Below are 20662 nucleotides of genomic sequence, written 5' to 3'. Positions count from 1 at the left end.
CTCCTAATTGACCACCAGTGTGCAGCATTAACCTGGATGATGTGGCGGCAGACATATTGCGACCAGCTGATTGGTGGAGAGGAGACATAGAGATCATGGCAATTATCATATGGGGATCGTTAGGAGGCTATGATGGACAGAGGCCAATGGGCATCCTGGGATTTTTAAGGACCAGGACCTCGGTTTAATGTCTTATCCGAAAGAAGGCGCTCACTGAACAGTATAGAGACCCCTTCACTATACTGGGGCGTTAGGACCCACACAGACCGCAAGTTGAGGGCCGCTTGCTGGCCTCACTAACACCACTTCTGGCAGCAACCATGTGGTCTCCCATCCAGGTACTGATCGGGTGCAGCCCTGCTTTGCTTTAGTGGAGTTGGAGAGTTGCAGAAAGCAAGCTGCCGGCGCAGAGAGCTAGCTATTGTTTATCAGGCGTCTGTATTAAAACAAACAGGAGGTTTGTAAGGGCATTGAGCTCAGAATTTTGGCCTGTTTCTTTCTACATATATGGATTGATTACTAAATGTGATCTGCCTTGTTCTTCGTCCAGGGCCTAATTTGTGCTGGAACACGCCAGATCTGGAACCTCTGAATACTGATCTGGCACCTCTCGATTCCCCTCCTCAACTCCCCCATCTGCTTTTCACTTTTTTCCGCGACTCCCCAACCCTCTTCACTTTCATCCGCAACAACCCCTGCTCTTCACTTCAACATCATCCTGACCGTCCCCTAATCCCCCCTCAACCCCAACCCACCTCTGCTCTCCACTTTCGCACGCGACACCTCTCCATCCTTGGGTAACATGCCGCATCTGTTACCCGATCTGTTCTGGGACATCGAAATTTACAAATTAGCCACTGCCTTCCTCCCAAACTTTGTTCATAAAACTGTACATTTTAGATCGTCAGAGTTCATTGCATTATTTGCATGTCTCTAAATCTCTAAATTTAAATGTGGCTGGTTACTTCACTAAATCAAACCGCCTCTATCTTCTTTAGTTAGTGTTTCTTGGGCAGAAGTTTCAAAAGCAGGCATTTCTTTCCCAATGCTCAATAAAACAAGTTGTCTCCACACACCTACTTCTAGTGTGAACGTCAAGTGGAACAGGGATGTCTTCCATCATACCAGAAGGAGGGTAGAAAAGAGTGAAAATAGACTTGGGTATAGTGATAACTGGCATGGGGATAGTGTGGTGCTCAGAGAGGCTGGGTTTTTTGCGGATTACACAAACAGCACACGGATGAACTCCTAATGGTTTATGACTGTTTGGCACATTTGGACATGGCCCGGAGGGGATTTATGTGTGAATAAGTGCCGAGTGGCAGTGGGCATGTCTGGGCATCTCCTGCTCTTGCTGTCTCTCTCTATATTCATCTCTCTGTGGAGCTGTTTTAGTCTGTCATATGAAGGGATCAGAAGCCGGTGTTGGATGAGACTGGCTCTTGGTTTGGCAGGCTGGGGGCCGGGTGTGGCTCAGGCCAAGCTAGTATAAGGCGTGGTGGGAAAAGCCACACTGGCTGTGACGCAGCTGACCATTTAGCTTGTACTTCCTCAGCTGTTTTGTGTGAGCACATAAATTCTTGTTGATGAACTTCGCAGACCACAAGATTCTTTGGCTGAACTTTCGTCCTCTTTCTGCACTGTCGAAAAACCACTGGGGCGGCACAACTCACAGAAACGAAAAAAAAAAAAGACAGAACTCCTTCCTTCTGATGAGAAAGTCCAAACACACAAACACGTGATGGACACATAACTAGACAGACAGATGAGCAAGTGAGTGTACTGAGGCATGTCTTACCTTCATGTGAATGGGGGAACCAGATCTGAGAGGCGCTGGAATGAGGACCCCCACGATAAGGAGGAGAGGAGGGAGAGGACGGAGGTCTGGAAGAGTGTGGTGGATGTGAGGGAGGAGAGCCTAGACTGCTGGCCAGGAACGTCCCCATGAAGGAGGCTGAGGAATTGCCCATCAGACCACTGCCTGTGTAGAGAAGGGAAGGTTGTAGAGCAATTAGGGGTGCTGACTAGCAGCTGAGCACTGGGTTGTGGCACGATAGTGGCATACCTGAGCATACGGTTTCAAATACCTTTGCTCTAATTGACTGATTTACTACCTCAATAACTTTATTTGTCTACACACTCTTGGCCATTTTTAGAGCTTAGAATTAGGAATAAAGTTGTCCAGTTTTTCCCAACCCTGTTCCTAGAGGTGCACTGTCACTGTACTCCCCAATGTTTCCTAATCAAATTAATTTGGATATGGATATGGATGGGTATGATATGGATGGGTAGGATAAGGGAGACACATGTTGGTGTGCCTTAAGGAACGAGGTTGGGAAATACTGGTCCACTTTGTAATGTATCCTGGCTAGGAAACACCGGATGACAGAAAAGGTCCATCACATGATCCCTTTTTAGTTTAAGTGGTACAAAAGCCTGAAACTAAGTGCAAAATGCATACAAGGACTCTACTTGTGCTCACAAAGCTCCTAAATTTCTCTTGTTTAGAGCTTTGGATTTAGTAAATGATATATACTATTCCCCAGAAGGTGTGCTTGTCTAAATTTGAGACTAGTGATTGGATAACTTTCTAAGTAGCGAATATAAAACTGACTTGCCTGTGCCCTAGGAGAATGTCTGGTCAGCTCAGAGGTCAGCTGGTAATGTCTGGCAAATCAATTCATTCTCCTCAACCCGGAGTGGACTCCCCCATCCAGTACACACAACATAATTTAGCCCTGGGACATCAGAGTCCAAGCTGGGTTACGTCAAGCCATCACTGGACAGATATCTCATCTCACAGATGAATGCACACCCTATCTTTCTCTCATTTCTGTCTCTCTCCTGTGAATTCCCTTCCCAATTTTCCTCCCACTTTGTCTTTTTTTTTCAGTTGTTCACTCTCACGCCCTTAGTTTAGCCCTGAACCCTACTTTCTTTTTCTCTTCATTTTAGTCTGTCTTTCCAACTGTGGTACTTTCTTTAGTCCTTCTGGTATTTACAACATCCTCCAGTCTCATTTACACGATTTCTCTACAAAAAATCCACCAAGAACAGCATTAATTTGCATTTCGACCTCAGAGCTGAGCATCTCTCCAGAACATCTCCACATTTCTTTCCCCTCTATGCATCCAAAGAGTGCACAAAAACACATTTCCAACCACTGATTTGAAGAATATTAGCATGATGAAATCATTGCAAGCCTTTCCTAAACAAATACTAGAATTTACAACCTTCAAATTTTCAGTCTGGCATCATAAATTCTGCTGTCTTAGCCTTTTGAAAACATTTATGATGAATAAAAGCGTAACAAGTACTTTCTGAACTCATACCAAGGACTATAGAATACACAAGACATGTCACTTGTATACTTTTGAATGGGAATAGTGTAACAGTCAATATGGTGAATGAAGCCTCGCCTTTTGGTACAGGATCCAATCAGTGATCGCTATCTGGCGAATAAAGCCTGCCTTCTAATACAGAGCCAATCAGCGATCGCTATAGAATGACAATTCTCCGGGGAGGGGGTTTAGACCTGACGTGAGTTTCTGCAGATTTTGTGTGATACGAACATTTAGAAATGAAACTAAATAGACAGCTGTTGTTTAATTTCATTGGTTATTTGTAATATGGAATTTCCCCATTCAAACAGAATGCCCGGCAATACTGCCCGAGAGGCATTTCAAAGATGGCCGCTTAGTGAAATGACTTGCCTTAAAGAAACTTTGCTCTTACTATGACCCTGTTTGCCTGTCTTGTCAATAGCAGCTTCAGCTTCAATAGCAGCAAAGCCCCCTGCGACTGCTTGATGAACTATTGTTTATTACAAACTAACATAAAGATAGACACTGATTTAGCAGGTTTTTTTTCCAGGTGGAATGAAGAGTTTTAGAGTCTTTTATATTCATCCCCTTAAAGGCTGATTTATACTTCTGCATCGAGTGCACACGAACGGTCTGACTCAGCCTTTGCACAGCCGCGTAGCCCTCGCTGTGGTTGACACCAACGATGACATGCATCTCTCAAAAAATGTAACTACACCTCGCGACAACGCATAGAGCAAGCTCTGTGATTGGTTGACTTGGTATCGCTGATAAGTGTGGGCAGGGTTGAGAGATGCATGCCTGTTAGAGCAAGTGTTAAACAAGTGTTGAGTCCCGTGGAGGAGCTCCAGATGGAGATTTTTTTTTTTAATGTTTACGTAATGATTAAAGTTGTTGCATGTCTACTGGTTCTTGCCTCTGGATGAGCGAGTTTTAGCTTCATGTACAGTAAGGTAGAATTAAGGGTACTTCGGGCTTAAACAAACCACCCGCAAAGAAACAACACAGAGGAACAAAAAACCCAGCTGCCAGCTAGTGTTTCGAAAGTGTTATTGCAGAGTAATACAAACAGAATGCATAAGTATAAATGCATAGCTTCGTTTAAGGTATCTTCGTATCTTCATTTATGCTGCGTTCACACCAGACGCGGAACGCGTGTCAAGCGCGAGTGATTTACATGTTAAGTCAATGCAAACGCGCAAATAGACATACTGCGGCGCGATATACGCGAATGACGCGGCGCGAATGACACGAATTGCATGAATAGCATGGTGCGAATGGCGCGAATTGAGCGTTTTGCGCGTTTGACGCACTTAACGCGTGTTTTGCTCGAGTTCGAAAATCTGAACTTCAGTGGACAATCGCCTGTTGTCGGTGTCCCAGGGGAAAACCTCCAGCAGACACTGACAAAAAGTTCATCAACCTGGGCTGGGCTCAGTCAGAAGCACCGCTGAAAGCCTCCATCAGCCAGGTTAAGTTTCTGGAGGAGTTGATGAGCTTATAGAGCTGGATGCACCTCTGAAAGGATGTAGTGGACTCAGACACGATCCTAAACGTATCAATGCTGTTTTTCAGCCTTCATAAGCACATAAACAGTTATTTTCTTCAAAAAATCCATGTTAGCCCTTTAGCTACGAAGCTAGAGTAACCGGGCAGACAGAAGCCCTGCCCATCACGCGAATCCGCGTCTGTTCTGAAGTGAATTTGACACGCGAATGAAAGTAAATTAGACACGCGAATGAAGCGAGTAACCTCAAGTGTTTACGCGGCTATTCACGCGGGAACAGCACGATTTATCCGCACATTCCGCATCTGGTGTGAACGCAGCATAAGGCTGCAAATCCAAGTGCATATGTAGAATGAACTGCTTTTGTATGAGGACTGTAAACATACGATTAACAATTAGTTAACACACTGGACATGCTTCCAACCACATGCACTCAAAAATTATTTTTGCCTTTTCTTTAAACCACTTAGTTAAAATGAGCTAAATCAGCACAATTCTTGAGTTTTTTGGGACAACTTAATTGTTTTATGTTCAATCCATTTACATTTGCATAAAACAATTAGGTTAACTGAAACAATTTGTCTTGGGGAAACATGAAGGAGCTCTCTGGGCTGCTCTCAGGCCAAAGGCAGGAAAACACACTGAATGGATGAATTTTACAAGCATGACTGTGCAAGACAGTAAATTCCTTATAATCTTCATTCAGTGATTTAATAATGCACAATATACAACAGAAATAGTGACCACAACTGTCAAAGATTCACATTTTGTGGAGGTTTACTTAAATGTTCAACCTTATGAGGTAATATTTTACTCATATCCAGCCAAACACACACAAATGAACAAACGAGGCCCCAAACTCAACACCATACAAAACCGGACAGTACAATGCTAATGTTTAACAGAAGACAGGTACCTCCCTCGCAAACACAGACACTGTATGTCAGATGCAATCAATAGGTTGCACAAGAACAAAAGACTCTTTAAAATGTGCACCTTCAAAGGCACAGTTATTTCTGTGACAGGGAAGCACCCAGGAAGCTGGAGGTGGAGGGAAGTGGCCTTCTTAAGAACTAGTAGGAGGAGTACTGTAATTACAAACTTTGGACAACCACCCACGTTCTTTTCCTGTCCTACAACAGAATCCAGCTAGACAGCTCTGGGCTGTACCAAGACATGGGGCAGATGAAAAAAAGGACAGAGACGTTACCACCCCACTCATCCAACTCATGTCTCACTCATTCACTTTAACAACCTAGTCCTAAATCATTATTAATTGGCTAATGCACACATCTCCAAATAGTAACATTCTATTTAAGCAAAAGCTACTTTGGTGTAAAGATCAATGAAAGCTACCAACCATAGTGAATCTCAAGTTTAGGGCCCAAGAACACAGACCAGGAACTTTAATTTAGAAGGTCATTAAAAGTCAGTTGACTGTCATACCTGTATGGTATTTCTATAAAGGATCAAAAGTCCGGTAAAGTATGTACTAATCAGTGTTGATCTCTGACACGAATGGAGAATAATTCTATGATACCCGTTATAAACTGCCTACATCGGTCCACTCATAAATATACCACCCTTGAATGCCTGGAATGCACACAAACACCCAACAGGCATGTCATAACCAGCAGGGTCCTGGCACATCCTATGTGTACACACTGGATATTGTGTGCCGCCACAGCGGATGCCATGGCCCTGCCACCCGATAATGGAAGCAAGAACGTTCATTCAGCTTCCAGTCAACTCAGAGGGAGGCGTCTGATGGTGCTGTTGTTATGGGGATAGCAAAAGGGAAGGACGATGAGTGAGAACAGCATGGCCTCATCCAAACCAGACGCTCTGTGGGCTGAGCCGGTCTGGGCTGTTGCTAACTTGTTCTTTACGTCTGATCTGATGAAAGTCGAGTAGTGCGTCTTCTATTGGTAGTGTGAAGCCTTAGAGGGCAATAACTGATCGTAGGCCTGTGTTAAAAGCAGCAAGCAACACTTACACATGACATCGTCAGTTTGGACTCACTGCTTGGATTGCTCATATTAACCACGGACTCACATCACTGCTGAAAGCAGACACACACGCACACTTTGTATATTGAAGTATTGTTTACTGCTCTGTAGAGTCTAAAAGAGTCAAGAAATGGTTAGCACATAACTATACAGATTCAGAAAGATTCTGAGTACTTCAGGACAACATGCTGACTGATTTCAAAAAGAGCAGCAATATGCCAAACAACTGTAAACAATGGAGTAACTAACAACTGGATATTGTTTATAAATAGCTTAAGCAGCCCTCCAGTAATAGGCAAGTGCCTAGTGAGAAGTGTCCTCAATAAACTTCCTTGATCAATTCAAACCGCACACTGCAGGATACAATGATCAGAATAGACGCAAATAAGCATTTTAGCAGCGAGTCTTACTTTAACTTACCCAGTAAAAACATCCCGTAAGGGTCACTTGAGTCCTCTGTTATTTATCTACTATAAAGAACAGATGCTAGAGGTGGATATTAAAGAACGTGGAACTTCTCACAAGAGCCTCGGCACCTCGTACAATCCTCTTGTCCCGACGACCAACACAGAGAGAGCTAGTCTAAAGTCCCAAACCCCAGACGGACTGGGGAGCACAACTGCTTCTCGCCCGGTGACTCAAAGAACACTGCCTCGATGTAAAAACGGAGCAGGAATTTCAAATGGCTACTAAACTGGGGGGATTTCCTTATAAGAGTCAAAGCCATCTTGAAAACATTAGAAGAATTGGTAGCCAAACATTCCTATTGGTTTGTAGACAACTGGGATGGCGCTCCTGTTTCACAACGCTGGAGGGATGTGTGGAGCGGGAAGTGGATGGACCCTCAAGGGCCAAGTTGGATGAGTGTGTGAGTTGGTGAGGGGGTGTGTATGTAAACTGGAGAGGGTCGGTTAGACAACGGTCCCGATTTGACCAGTACTAAAGTGAGTCAAGCTGGAATGTTTCCAGGACTCTTGTGGGAAGGGAAGAACAGCACATGAAAAGAGAGAGAAAGAGAGAAGAGGAATTGTTTGCACATGCTTCCGACTCTCCACCATCTTTGTGGGTATGGATGCGGTTCCTCTGTGGGTGTATGTGGAGGAAGGAGAAAAGAAAGAGTGAGAAATATGAAGAGAGAGAGAGAGAGACGAGTTTATGCATAAGGAGCAGAAGGATAAAGAGAAAAAAATGATAAGGGCAGAGGAAGTGGTGAAATGGTGGTTGTGTGTGAGAGGTGACAGCCAGAGTTTACACAGTGGCTTGGTGGTTAGCCACAAAACTCAAAAATCAAAGAGGGCTGGGTGACGAGTATTTCTTGTCTAAGGTTGCTAGTGGAATGTAAACAGAAGTGACACAAAGTTTCAACCAAAACTAATGAGACTTAACTAACCCTAATTCTTTATTTTGTTCTGCCAACAAGATGGGATAAATCCAATTTGACCTCAGTGAGTCAACACAAGCCTTGCAATGGGGCTGAGCAAGAAACAAGTGCATCTACTTAGTTTACAACCATCCAAGCACCAGGATACACATTGTGGCAGGTTTGACTTCAATGATGCCCAACACAATTGGTCCTGACATACAAGTATACCAACGAAGAAAGGACAAACAAAGGTTCATTCACTTTCTTTCGGCTTTGTTCCTTTATTAATCAGGGTTATTCATTCATTAATTATTCGGCATATGTTTTACACAGTGGATATCCTTCCAGCTGCAACCCTGTAATGGGAAACACTCATGCAATCTTACATTCACACACATACACTAAAGCCAATTTGGTTTATTCAGTTCACCTATAGTGCATGTCTTCGGACTGTGGGGGAAACCCACATCAACACAGGGAGAACATGCAAACTCCACATAAAAATGCTGACTGACTCAGCCAGGACTCAAACCTGCAACCTTCTTGCTGTGAGCTGACAGTTCTGACCACTAAACAACCTTGCCATCCTCCAAAAAAAGTTTGTTGTTTCTAATTTACTGTAGTACAACCAGGGATCTTTGAATATATTGCAGGGCTCGACATTAAGGACAGCTCAAAGGCCCTGGGCCAGCGTGCGAGATGCTGGGGACAGTAGACAGGATGGTTACTGGCCTGATCAAGCCAGTGCTGCCTTGTCACTAAAGTTATATTTGCCTGCTCCTGTGTCAATTGCGTGCAAATACAGTCTTGGGATGCTTTCACACCTAGACGTTTGCCCAGTTAGCATGGTTCGATTAGCATATGTGAAACCCGCAATCGAGCTCGGATCCGCGGTTAATCAATCGGTCCAAAATCACTTAAATGAGGTGGTCTCGGCTTGATTAAAACAAACTCTAGAGCGGATATATGAACAGAGAATTATGAGTAAGGTAGGATGTCATTCCTACTGTTTAATGTGCGTGTTCATGTTGAATAGTAGCTAAAACTCTCTCATTCAGAGGCAGGAGCCGGCAGACGAGCAACAACTTTAATCATAAGGTAAACACTAAACAAAAGTCTCCATCTGGAGCTCCATTACGGGACTTGACACTAGCTTCTTCGGACCCGCGGCTCTCAGCCCCTCCCACAATCGTCATCTCTACCTAGCCGACCAATCACAGAGCTTGCAGAACATGTCATTGCGACATGTAGTTAAATTTTTAACAGGTGCACGTTAGTGTCATCAGCCCGGACGAGCGCCCACACTTGACGCAGAAGTATAAATCAGCCTTAATGGGGTTTGTGAGAACATTGCGTAAGAAAATTTCTAAACTAACTTTTAAAAATGAGGAAGGGTTTAAATTTAAGGAAAAAAATGGAAGGCTGAATATAAAACATTTGTGCAAGACGCTAAAGGCACTGAAGTAATGTGTGTTCATACCTGCTGCATCAGGAGGGCACTAGCCTTGAACCTTGAAATAATCCATCATTTCCAAAGGTCTATTTGCACATGGATCACACATTGATAGGGGCTTGAACCTCAGACAATCAGGCTAATGGATGGCTGTCTGGATGTCAAGCCCTGCAGAGGACACATTTTATGGGAATGGTAAATAACAGGACTGGACTGAACAGTGTCATGGCAGGAAGTCTAGCCTTTCTCAAACAATGATAGCTATCAAGAAGGGCAGAGTTTTTTGTGTGCGTGCATTGTGATGCTCATAATAACCGATTAACTGCTAACAGTAAGGGTGCGTTTTAACAGATTAATGGTATTAATTATGATTTAAAAATATTATTATATATTTTTAAAGATTGGCTGCATAAGGGGCCGATCACAACGCTTTTTGCATAGAGGTGGACATCTTTTAAATGGTTTACTGATGGCAGCGAGCGTTTTGCGGCACCCTGCATGCATCGCGTTTTTACCCTTGGTCGCTGTGTCATCTCTGACCAGAAAAAGCGAGCTATCTCAGTCTCGGTCACGTCTTTTTCATTCTTCAATCAAATGAAAGCAGAGATGGGGTTTCCGTTGATTAAATGCATATTTTCCAGGGACCAATCGATTTGAGGTAGCCTGCTATTTTTATTTGACGGTAGAAAAACAAAACGTATGATTGGACAAACAGTTCATGCCGGTCCTTAAAAAAGATTCAGTCAGTGTTTTCGTTTTGTAATCCAAACCTTTTATTTAAGAGAATAATATCTAGGGCAGGACTGTTATTTTATTCTATCTATCTATCTATCTTCATGTTTTTATCTCTCTACCTAACTATCTGTCTGTCCGTCCGTCTTTGTCAGTTGTTTACTTGTCAAATGCATTTTATTTTTAAATTAATCTTTTATATAAGCAAATAATGTGAAGACAGCGAAATGTAAATGATTTGTGAGTAGGATGCTGAGCCTTGCCTTGTTACCATGGTGACAAAAAAGTTCCAAATTTGGATATTGATCAACAGAATAGAAGAGGGTGTTACCTTAGTCACGATTTCATTTTAAAAAATGAAACCCTGAGCATGAAGGGTATCTATCTATCTATCTATCTATCTATCTATCTATCTATCTATCTATCTATCTATCTATCTATCTATCTATCTATCTATCTATTTATCTATCTATCTATCTATCTATCTATCTATCTATCTATCTATCTATCTATCTATCTATCTATCTATCTATCTATCCATTCATCTATCTATCTATCTATCTATCTATCTATCTATCTATCTATCTATCTATCTATCTATCTATCTATCTATCTATCTATCTATCTATCTATCCAATAATTTTCAAGCAGTGTGTAAATTATGCATACTTAACCCCCATGCAGTACCCTCGATAAGCACTTTTTTACTCCACACTTTTTGTTGCTTTTGTTATCACACAAAAGATGCACAATTATGAAAAACCTGTGAAAAATAACTTAAGAAACCCTGAAGTGCTGTACTTTTATGTCTCATTCTCTTAAACAGTGCAGGTAAAATGGTGTTTGCAATGTTTCTCAAAACACGCTACTGTAAGTGTGTGCAAATATAATGCCTCTCAGTTGAAATATTCAGAGGGTCATTTGACAGAGGGAAATAACCTGGTGACCTGCGAGTTTGACACTATGACTATATGAAAAACCAGAAGCAAGGCGTGATGTCTGGTTATTCCTATCACATTACTGAAAAATCAGTCACTGCAAAAGACAGAAGTACTATTCAAGTTTATTACTTCTATGACACTTTCCGTCCTTTTTGGGCATTTAAAATTTGTTGTACGAATAGCACCATGGATGCTCAGTTAATTAGCTCCATTTATGCTGCAGGGTAGAACAAGACATCCAAGCTTTGATCCGTAGATGAACATAATTTCCATTTTTGGATTAACTATCACATTAAGTGCGATCTTAAATGCGCATACACAGCAGCCATTGGCCAGAATATAAACAGATTCAGCCAACTAAACCCATGTCAGTTCGCTCTCAGCCTCCCGAAAGCTTTGCTACATACATCACCTCGCAGGAGCCGAGATTCACGCCAGCTCCCTGCCATTTGGCGCAGAGAGGAGTGGACTCCTGCTACACAGTGTTTTCTCTCCAAACACCTCATGTTGTTCTTTCATCCCACTCTCACTTTATTAAATTCCACTCCTCACCACCAGCTAGCATCCAGTCTATGATGACAGCAAGAAACGCTGTGCAACGTACCTAGAACAATTTCATTCTTTCCAATGGAGCCGTACACACCAATAGCACAGTAGCATCCCAAATACAAAGGTTTTCATTAAGAACATCTTTATTTCTGCTCAAAACAAATATGCCTGTGCGCATCTAAAATAAAAACACTAAATTTTATCTACTTACAAAGTACATAATAAAAGCGACTTTAAGCTACTTTAAGTATATTAAGCGACTTTAAGTAGACGTACCAATAATAACAGCATTGTGTCATGTCACCATGAAAAATTGTATGTCCGGCGTAGACAATCAAAATGCAGATTTGTTTAAATGCGTTGTTTGGATTATATAGATGACTCCTTGCCCACTTTTTATTTCAAATTTACAACGATTATATATTTACATTGACGAATTTGGCAGAGGCTTAGAAACAAGGTTTATAGTTTGACCAGATTTGACCAATGTATGGTCAAACTATACAGAGAATACTTCAGTTCTCTGGAACTGAACCAAAGTTTGTGGTGTCTCCAGACTGGAGGGCTGCTGTCCTGCAGAGTTTAGCTCCAACCCTAATTGAAAATACCTGATCAAGCCAATTAAACTTCCAGGGCCAGCCAGGTATGTTGAGGCAAGTTCACTCTCGAAAATAACAGTACAAGAGCTGTCACAGGTGTGGTACCTTTTCAAAATGTACACATTTGTACTTAAAGGGTTTATATTGGTACCTCAAAAGAATATTGCTTGTTAAGTGTGATGTCATGCATAGTGGCTTCTGTGTCTAAAGGCCTACTCACACTATGCCATCCGTACTGTGCCCAGGACCGTTTCGAGGATCGTTTGAGAAGTGTGTGCGCGCTGAATCGGGCTCAAGCACAGTTGACTTGGCCGGCCCTGGCCCGGTTGGAAGAGGTGGGCCTGAGCGCGGTTCACTTCGCACCAAAGCCCGAAACCCGAAAGCCCGAGACCTCCTCATTCCTGCAGCACGAGGGCTTTATGACTGTTTATAAGCACCAAAAGTGGCGGATCTGTTTGCCGAAATATTTGACTGCGTGTCACCGCATCCCTAAGGACTGTTTTTGGCGAAATATTTGACTGCACGTCACTGCATAATAAACGACTAAAACGATATAACTAGAGAAATCTCCACTGTGCTGCCGAGTGAGAGAGCGCTTCTCACTGAACAGCGCAGCAGCGATGACGTAAGCGTGCCCAGGCTCGATTGTAGTGTGAGCGCGGGCCGTCGGGGGAGACGGGAGGGGGGACAAGCGTGCTTTGACCCAGTTCGAGGCAACTGTACCTAGTGTGAGTACAGCCTTAGATCTATCTACTCTATCAATCTCGATCGCAATATATATATCCAAGCCTAACATCCGATGGTAAAAAAGGTGCAAGACTAACAGCAACCAACCAACAGTATCTGAGGTTTTCACTAAAATTACTAAGTACAAGTGTTAAAGTGAAAGGCTGAAGCAGTGTACTGAGGCTGTGACACATTACCTGATAAATTCAAAAGACCGAAGAGTCGTTAGACAAGATTCATTAAATATCATGCTGTACATCCTTGATAAACTGTCCGACATGCACTGCTCTCTGGAGCTCAGACGAGCACATGACAGTGTGTGTGGCTGTGTCTGTCTGTCTGTGTGTGTGTGTGTGTGTGTGTGTGTGTGTGTGTGTGTGTGTGGTCATGTGATTCAAACCAATCAGCGCGCTCTATTGTACAACTTCATTAATATTCATTAATGTTACAGTGTAGACAGCTGTGACGCCACATTGTTTTGGCAAAACAAGCTTGCAGTGTTGCTTTCATAATTTGCTGAAGTCAAGTTTTGTTTTCATTTTCTCTCTGTGAGAGCGCAGCTGGACTCACGTGTCATCAAACTAACTTTACCGCGGTTGGATTACCGTGTGCGCGACGCAACGCGCAACAATAATAACTTACATGTCTAAGGAACATTGTTTACCCGAGAGCTTTTCTCTTTTGCATATGGAGATCCGGATTCGCTGCTCATATCCTCTTGATAAAGACGCGGCTCTAGTTGCTGTGGATTGTCCTGTTTCTACAGATTTGGTAAGTGAGCGACCAGTGCTCTTTGTTTATTCAGTTTGTTCGTATCGAACAAACTATTACACCGAGTGTAAACATGTTAGCACCACAACCAAACTATTACCGTCGTGTAGGATTTTCACCTCATTTTGTGACCGGAATAACACACGCGGCTTACCTGCCGAGTGCATCTAAGTTACACAGAAATGCAAAGTTTATTTTTTCCTCTCATTCACCGTGCGATATCAAACATTGCATGACAAATATACGCTTACAACAGTTACTCGAATCAAATATCTGTCACAAGGAGCTAGAATAAATTCCCTGAATGAAAGATCCAAACTGCAGTTAAAGTCCACAATTTTAATAATTTGGCAAATAATTCGACTACAGATGTCCATGTAAACACAGTCACTTTCTCCCCTGTGTGTGTGTGTGTGTGTGTTTTGACTCTGAAACTCAGCGTGTGGTCAAATTGACACTCCCACACCATCCCTCTTTTGCTCCTCCAACACTCCCCCTAAACAGAGCTGGACACGCCCACTTTTCTGACTTTTTCCAAAGTAGAGGTGTGAAAACACCCTGCTGAAACGAGGGGGTTTCATGGCCCTTTAAGTTGGAGGACATGTTGTCATATAGAAGATATCAGTATGAAGTGACAAAGTTAAGTCTAGTCAGACAAAGTCTAATAGTTAATAATGGACAGATGAAATTTTACTGGGAGCAGAAATAATCTAAGTGAAACTTGTCTTTTTACAACTGGGTAAACTGAACATATCACTCTTTCTTTTTTATCCAGCTGTGCTAAGTTAGAGGTTTATTTTACTTCATCTTACGGTTGAACTAAAGCTAATCAAATTCGCCAGCTCAGAAAAGACTCGAAAAACGGTGACATAAAAAGAGTGATTCGTTGTGCCTCTCACCTGTTTGCAGAAGTCTGTTTCAGTGACACAAGATTTAGACTGTGTTCCGCCTCATCGCCACGTTCTCAAACTCTCACACAGAAATAAAGAGCCACCCACCGCCGCGTCAGCCCATCTCCCTACAATCCAATCTGCTCCCCTTTCCCATGATGCTTCCCATTGGCACAACGGAGAGAAAATCCGATTTCTTCCCCCACAGGGCCTGTGCAGTGGTGCTGATATGGAAAATCATTTCAGCGAGCTGAACAGACCTCTGAAGCTTATTTGAGGCTCTTGGACTAATGAGACACATTCTTTCTCATTACTGACATGCGTTAAAGATGTTAAAAAGTACAGGTACTTCAGTACTGGCGTAAGAAAAATGCCAGGCCTTTTAAAGGAACATAGAGACAGTTGGGACTAGAGATGTGCAATATATCTAAATAATTGAAATGTGTATACTGTAATATATACGCCAATAGTTTGCAAGAACTGAGTGACTTAATATATTGTCTTCATGTGTCAGCCTTTAGTGTAAGTAACCCTTAAAAGACTTTTAAGTACATTAGACAATGTAGTTACATGTCACTGCACATCTCTGAAACCAACAGAGTACCATGCTTGTTTTCTCATCCAAAAATGTAAAGATTTTAATATGGATGAATGAATACCGTATAACCAAGCAATCAAGCCATGTTCAGGAAGTAAAACGATGACAGGAACTTGACTATGTGTCAGGTTGTTTTTCTTTTTCTGATTGTTCTTTATGTTTCTACCTTGATGAAACTATACCAGTGGAACAAAAGTAGTGGTGAAATCTTATTTCTTATCTTATTTAAATGTTGGATGGCAAAAAACTTCCTTCAACTTAAAGGGTCACGAAACACCAAAACACATTTTTTGAGCTGTTGACAGTCATATATGTGTCCCACACTGCTAAAAACACTATTAGGTAGGGATGTAACGGTATTGTAAATACCGTCATACCGCAATATTATTTTTTTCGATATTACCGAAGTCGCATGACTCGGTAAAACTATAGGTCTTCTGAGAAAATTTGCTCAGGCGAATGAAGCGAACGGGATGTAGCGAAAACTACAATTGCCATCAGCCCATGCTTGACCATCATCCCTTGCGGTCTGTTGTCGCTACAGATCCAGTAATGCGGAAATGGAGTGTGCTGCTAGAAGCGGGGATGAAAAGAGCTGGAAAACTCTAAAGCAGGTCGCACACCAGAAGCGCCGCTCGGCAGCGCGCCGCGCAGCGCCACGCAGCGCCATGTATTTTCGAATTCTAAACATAGGTTTCTATCAGGATACACACACCGGCGCCGCAAGTCGGCGGCTGTCGGCGGCGCCCGGCGACGGCTCAGGACGCAGTTCATTTTTCAGCCGCGCCACAGAGCGCCATCTGATTAGTTTCATGTTAAATATCATTCGAATGTGCGCGTCTGGTGTGTGATACTTATAAACTGTCATGTACATCTGAAAACGGAAGCGGGGCTGCAGACGTTCGCCCCTCTGATTGGGGCTTTTCCTGAATATTAAGTAGCCTAACACGCACAGTTCAGTCCTGCATTATCTCCGTGTAAGTTCAGACTTCGCAAGTTTGATCAAGGCTGCAGTCTCTTCTTTTCAGTTTGATATGGAAAAGCAGATTATACCGAGGACACGGGTAAATCTTCAAAGGGAACAGTGTACTTTATAACTTCATTCACATCACCCTGGCTTCGTTGTTTCACTTTCTCAACAATAAAATGTAAACATGATTTAAGGAACTGCCTATTTTCATTTTAATATTAGCAACTTAGACAGCAGACATGTTGAGGTGTCGTGCTGCATAAGATGAGCGTCATCTTCACTGTGTGGATATTTATAACAAAACGGAGCCGATAAAAACACTGCCTCCTTTCAATTTCAGTGAAAATACGAAACACAGCCTCTCTTTTGCTGAGTATCAGTTTTAATAATCGATAATGGCCATTTTAAAAGTATAACATACAATAAGTTTATACATTATAGGAAATAAAGGCAAGCGATCAGTCAATATACAGAATGTACGTGGTTACATTAATCATTAACTTATCTTTACGCTCAGCCAAAACACGTTACCTGAGAACAAGTAATAGATTCCAATGCCCAAAGTCAGGGAATATGTCGTTAGATAAAGACAACAAGATAAATGAAATATCCCGTTTAATAAATATAGTGAGATTAGATCCAGCGGGAGATGCTTGATGAGAAGTCCGACTAGCAGAGCTCTCATCTGGGTAGATGGGCTGAGTGTGATTAAATGTTGAATGTGATGAGTTTTCAACAATACTAAATTGAAACTTTATTTTTTTACATGGTTTAATATTTTTTTGTTATTAAAATTGAAGTTCCTGTTTCAAAGCTTACAGATAGATGGCTAATTTGTATGTCATTGACACTTTTGGCACTTTTTTGGAGTATTTTCATAAGTTTTGTTTTTTCCTGTAAATGATTCAATAAATACCGTACCGTGACATTCATACCGAGGTATTACCGTACCGTGAAATTCTGATACCGTTACATCCCTACTATTAGGACACCTATATTTCACTAAAAAGTGTAAATTGGTTGTTTTTGCGTTATTTCAAGCAAATTCGTACTTCCTGTTTGAAACGAATTTTTGAAGCTGCGTCACGGTCATGACATAATAGCGTTGTATTCCAGCGTGCAGACTGGGCGTCTGTGCCAGAGTGAGTCTTATTACGTCTTACAGTGTGCTGCATCAATGCATGAGTAAGGCTTGGTTCAAACCAATCAGCGCGCTCTATTGTGCAACTTCATTAATATTCATTACTATCACCGTGTTTTCAGGACAGAGACGCCACGTTGTGTTGGCAAAACAAGCGTGAAGTGTTGCTTTTATAGTTTGCTGCAGTTAAGTTTCGTTTTCATTTTCTCTCTGTGAGAGCTCAGAGTCACGTGTGGATTAACAGTGTAGGCGACGCTCGACAACAATAACTTACGTGTCTAAGGAGGATTATTGTTTACCTGAGAGCTGTTCTCATCTGCAAACGCTGAGATCTGGATTCATTTGTAGTCTTCTCTTCATAAAGACGCGGCTCTAGTTGCTGGTGATTGTCCTGTCTCTACAGATTTGGTAAGTGAGCGAGCAGTGCTCTTTGTTTATTCAGTTTGTTCGTATCTAACAAACTATTGCACAGAGTGTAAACACGTTAGCACCACAACCAAACTTTAACCTCGTGTAGGGTTTTTACCGCATTTAGTGACCGGAATAACACACGTGGCTTTCTGACACTACCTGCCGCGTGCATCTAAGTTTCTGGGAAATGCGGAGTTTTTTTTTTCTCTCATTCGCCGTGCGATATAAAACATTGCATGAAAAATACACGCTTAGAGCAGATCCTCAAATCAAATATCTCGTGTGTCGCGAGGGGCATGAATGAATTCCCTGAATGAAAGAGCCAAACTGCAGTTAAAGTCCACCATTTAATAATTTGTCAAATAATTAGACTACAGATGTCCATGTAGGTTAAACACCATCACTTTCTGCTGTATGTGTGTGTGTGTATTTTGACTCTGAAACTCGCGCGTGCCCAAATAGACACTCCCACACCATCCCACTTTTCTTCCTCCGACACTCCCCCCTAAACAGAGCTGGACACGCCTACTTTTCTGACTTTTTCCAAAGTAGAGGTGTGAAAACACCCTGCTGAAACGAGGGGGTTTCATGGCCCTTTAATAATGACAAAACTGTAGTTATTCTCTTCGGCCCCTCAAAAACAAGAATGTCGTATATTGGGGGCTTGGGAAGTCTTGCACCGTATGTTAAATCGCAAGTAAAAAATCTAGGAGTTATCTTTGATTCTGAGCTTTGTCTAGAAAAACAAATTAGCTCAGTGGTTAAGAATAGTTATTATCAGCTGAGGATCATCTCCAGACTCAAATCCATTCTTTCCTTTCAAGATCTGGAAAAGGTCATACATGCTTTTATCACGTCCCGCCTAGACTATTGCAATTCTTTATATGTTGGTCTCCCCCAATCCTCATTGGCACGGTTGCAGTTGGTTCAAAATGCGGCAGCTAGACTTTTAACAGGCACCAAAAAACATGCTCATATCTCACCAGTTTTAGCATCCCTTCATTGGCTTCCTGTTAATTTTAGAATTCAGTTCAAGATTTTACTTATTGTTTTTAAAGCACTAAATGGGCAAGCACCTTCTTATATATCTGAGCTTATTAACTTACAGTCAACTCCTCGGTCTCTTAGGTCCTCAAATAAAATTTTACTTCAAGTTCCTCGGTCACGACTTAAACTGAAAGGAGATAGAGCCTTTGCAGTCGCTGCTCCTCGTTTGTGGAACCAGCTACCACCGGATATTACAAGTGCTTCTTCTCTCTCTATTTTTAAGTCCAGACTTAAGACACATTTTTATTCTATTGCATTCCCAGACTCTTAATCTTTATTGTGGTTGTTGCTGTAATACTTTTATTCCTATTATTACTTTTATTGTTATCTTTTACTCTTTTAGAGTGTGTGCTATGGTTTTGTTCAGCACTTTGGTCAGTGCCAAACTATAGTAAATGTGCTTTATAAATAAACTTTACTTACTTACTTTACTATTTATTTTCATTTGTTTGCATTGTTAAAATGTAGATCGTAGATGAAGTAAAGTTATAGATGTAGTAAAGTCGATAGTTGAAAGTAAAGTGGAAGCATATGCGTGCGCTGGACGCAGAAGTATAAATCAGCCTTTATCCAGCGTATGTTTTACACGGTAGATGCCCTGATGAACATATGAGTTTACTCGCTTCATTCGCACGTCAAATCCGCTTCATTCGCGCGTCAAATTCACTTCAGAATTAGAACAGACGCGGATTCGCGTGATGGGCAGCGCTTCTGTCTGCCCGGTGACTCTAGCTTCATAGCTAAATGGCTAACATGGATTTTATTAAGAAAATTACTGTTGCTTTATGTGCTTTATGAAGGCTAAAAACAGAGTCGATACGTTTAGGGCAGTGTCTGAGTCCACTAGATCATTTCAGAGGTGCATCCAGCTCTGTGAGTTCATCAACTCCTCCAGAAACTTATCTTGGATGATGGAGGCTTTCAGCATTGCTTCTGGCTGAGCCCAGCCCAGTTTGATGAACTTTTTGTCGGTGTCTGCTGGAGGATTTCCTCCGGGACTTCAACAACAGGTGTACGTCACAATCACGCCCCCACAAGAGCAAGCTCCTGATTGGTTAACACGGCGCGAATGTCCGCTGAAGTTCAGACTTTCGAACTTAAGCAATTCACGTGAAACATGCGTGAAAGATGCAAAACGCTCGATTCGCACTGTGCTATTCACACGCATTGCGCAATTCGCGTCATTCGCACCGCACCGCTCATGCGTATCGTGCCACAGGATGTCTATTCCCACGTTTGCATTGACTTAACATGTAAATCACTTGCGCTTGACGCGTGTTCCGCGTCTGGTGTAAACGCAGCATTTCAGCAACAACCCAGCACTGGGAAACACCCATACACACTCTTTCACACACATACACTAGGGTCAATTTAGTTAATTCAATTCACCTGTACTGCATGTCTTCGCACTATGGGGGAAACCAGAGCACCCGAAAGGAAACCCATGCCAACATAGGGAGAACATGCAAAGTCCAGACAGAATGCCAACTAACCCAGCCGGGGCTTGAACCAGCAACCTTCTTGCTGTGAGGTGACAACCACTGAGCCCCCATGTTGGCTGTATAATAATCTAAAAATAGTGCATGGAATATAGAATATCCCATTATTTAAAATACAGTGGTCCCTCGCTAT

The 20662-nt window shown here is 42.2% G+C and overlaps 1 protein-coding gene across 1 annotated transcript in view; it reads right to left on the bottom strand.

The window, feature by feature from the left end:
* The window catches only part of bahcc1a (BAH domain and coiled-coil containing 1a), a 153125-nt gene that overhangs the window by 65294 nt on the left and 67169 nt on the right, over positions 1 to 20662 (bottom strand). Inside the window, exon 3 of the mRNA XM_001338177.10 lies at positions 1799 to 1981. Coding sequence (XP_001338213.6) covers positions 1799 to 1981 — 183 coding nt within the window. The remainder of the gene's footprint in view (positions 1 to 1798; positions 1982 to 20662) is intronic.

This window comes from Danio rerio, chromosome 3, assembly GCF_049306965.1.
Source record: "Danio rerio strain Tuebingen ecotype United States chromosome 3, GRCz12tu, whole genome shotgun sequence".
Taxonomy (NCBI): Eukaryota; Metazoa; Chordata; class Actinopteri; order Cypriniformes; family Danionidae; genus Danio; species Danio rerio.
Note: the sequence above shows the minus strand (reverse complement) of the source record. Positions and strands in the feature narration are given on the sequence as shown.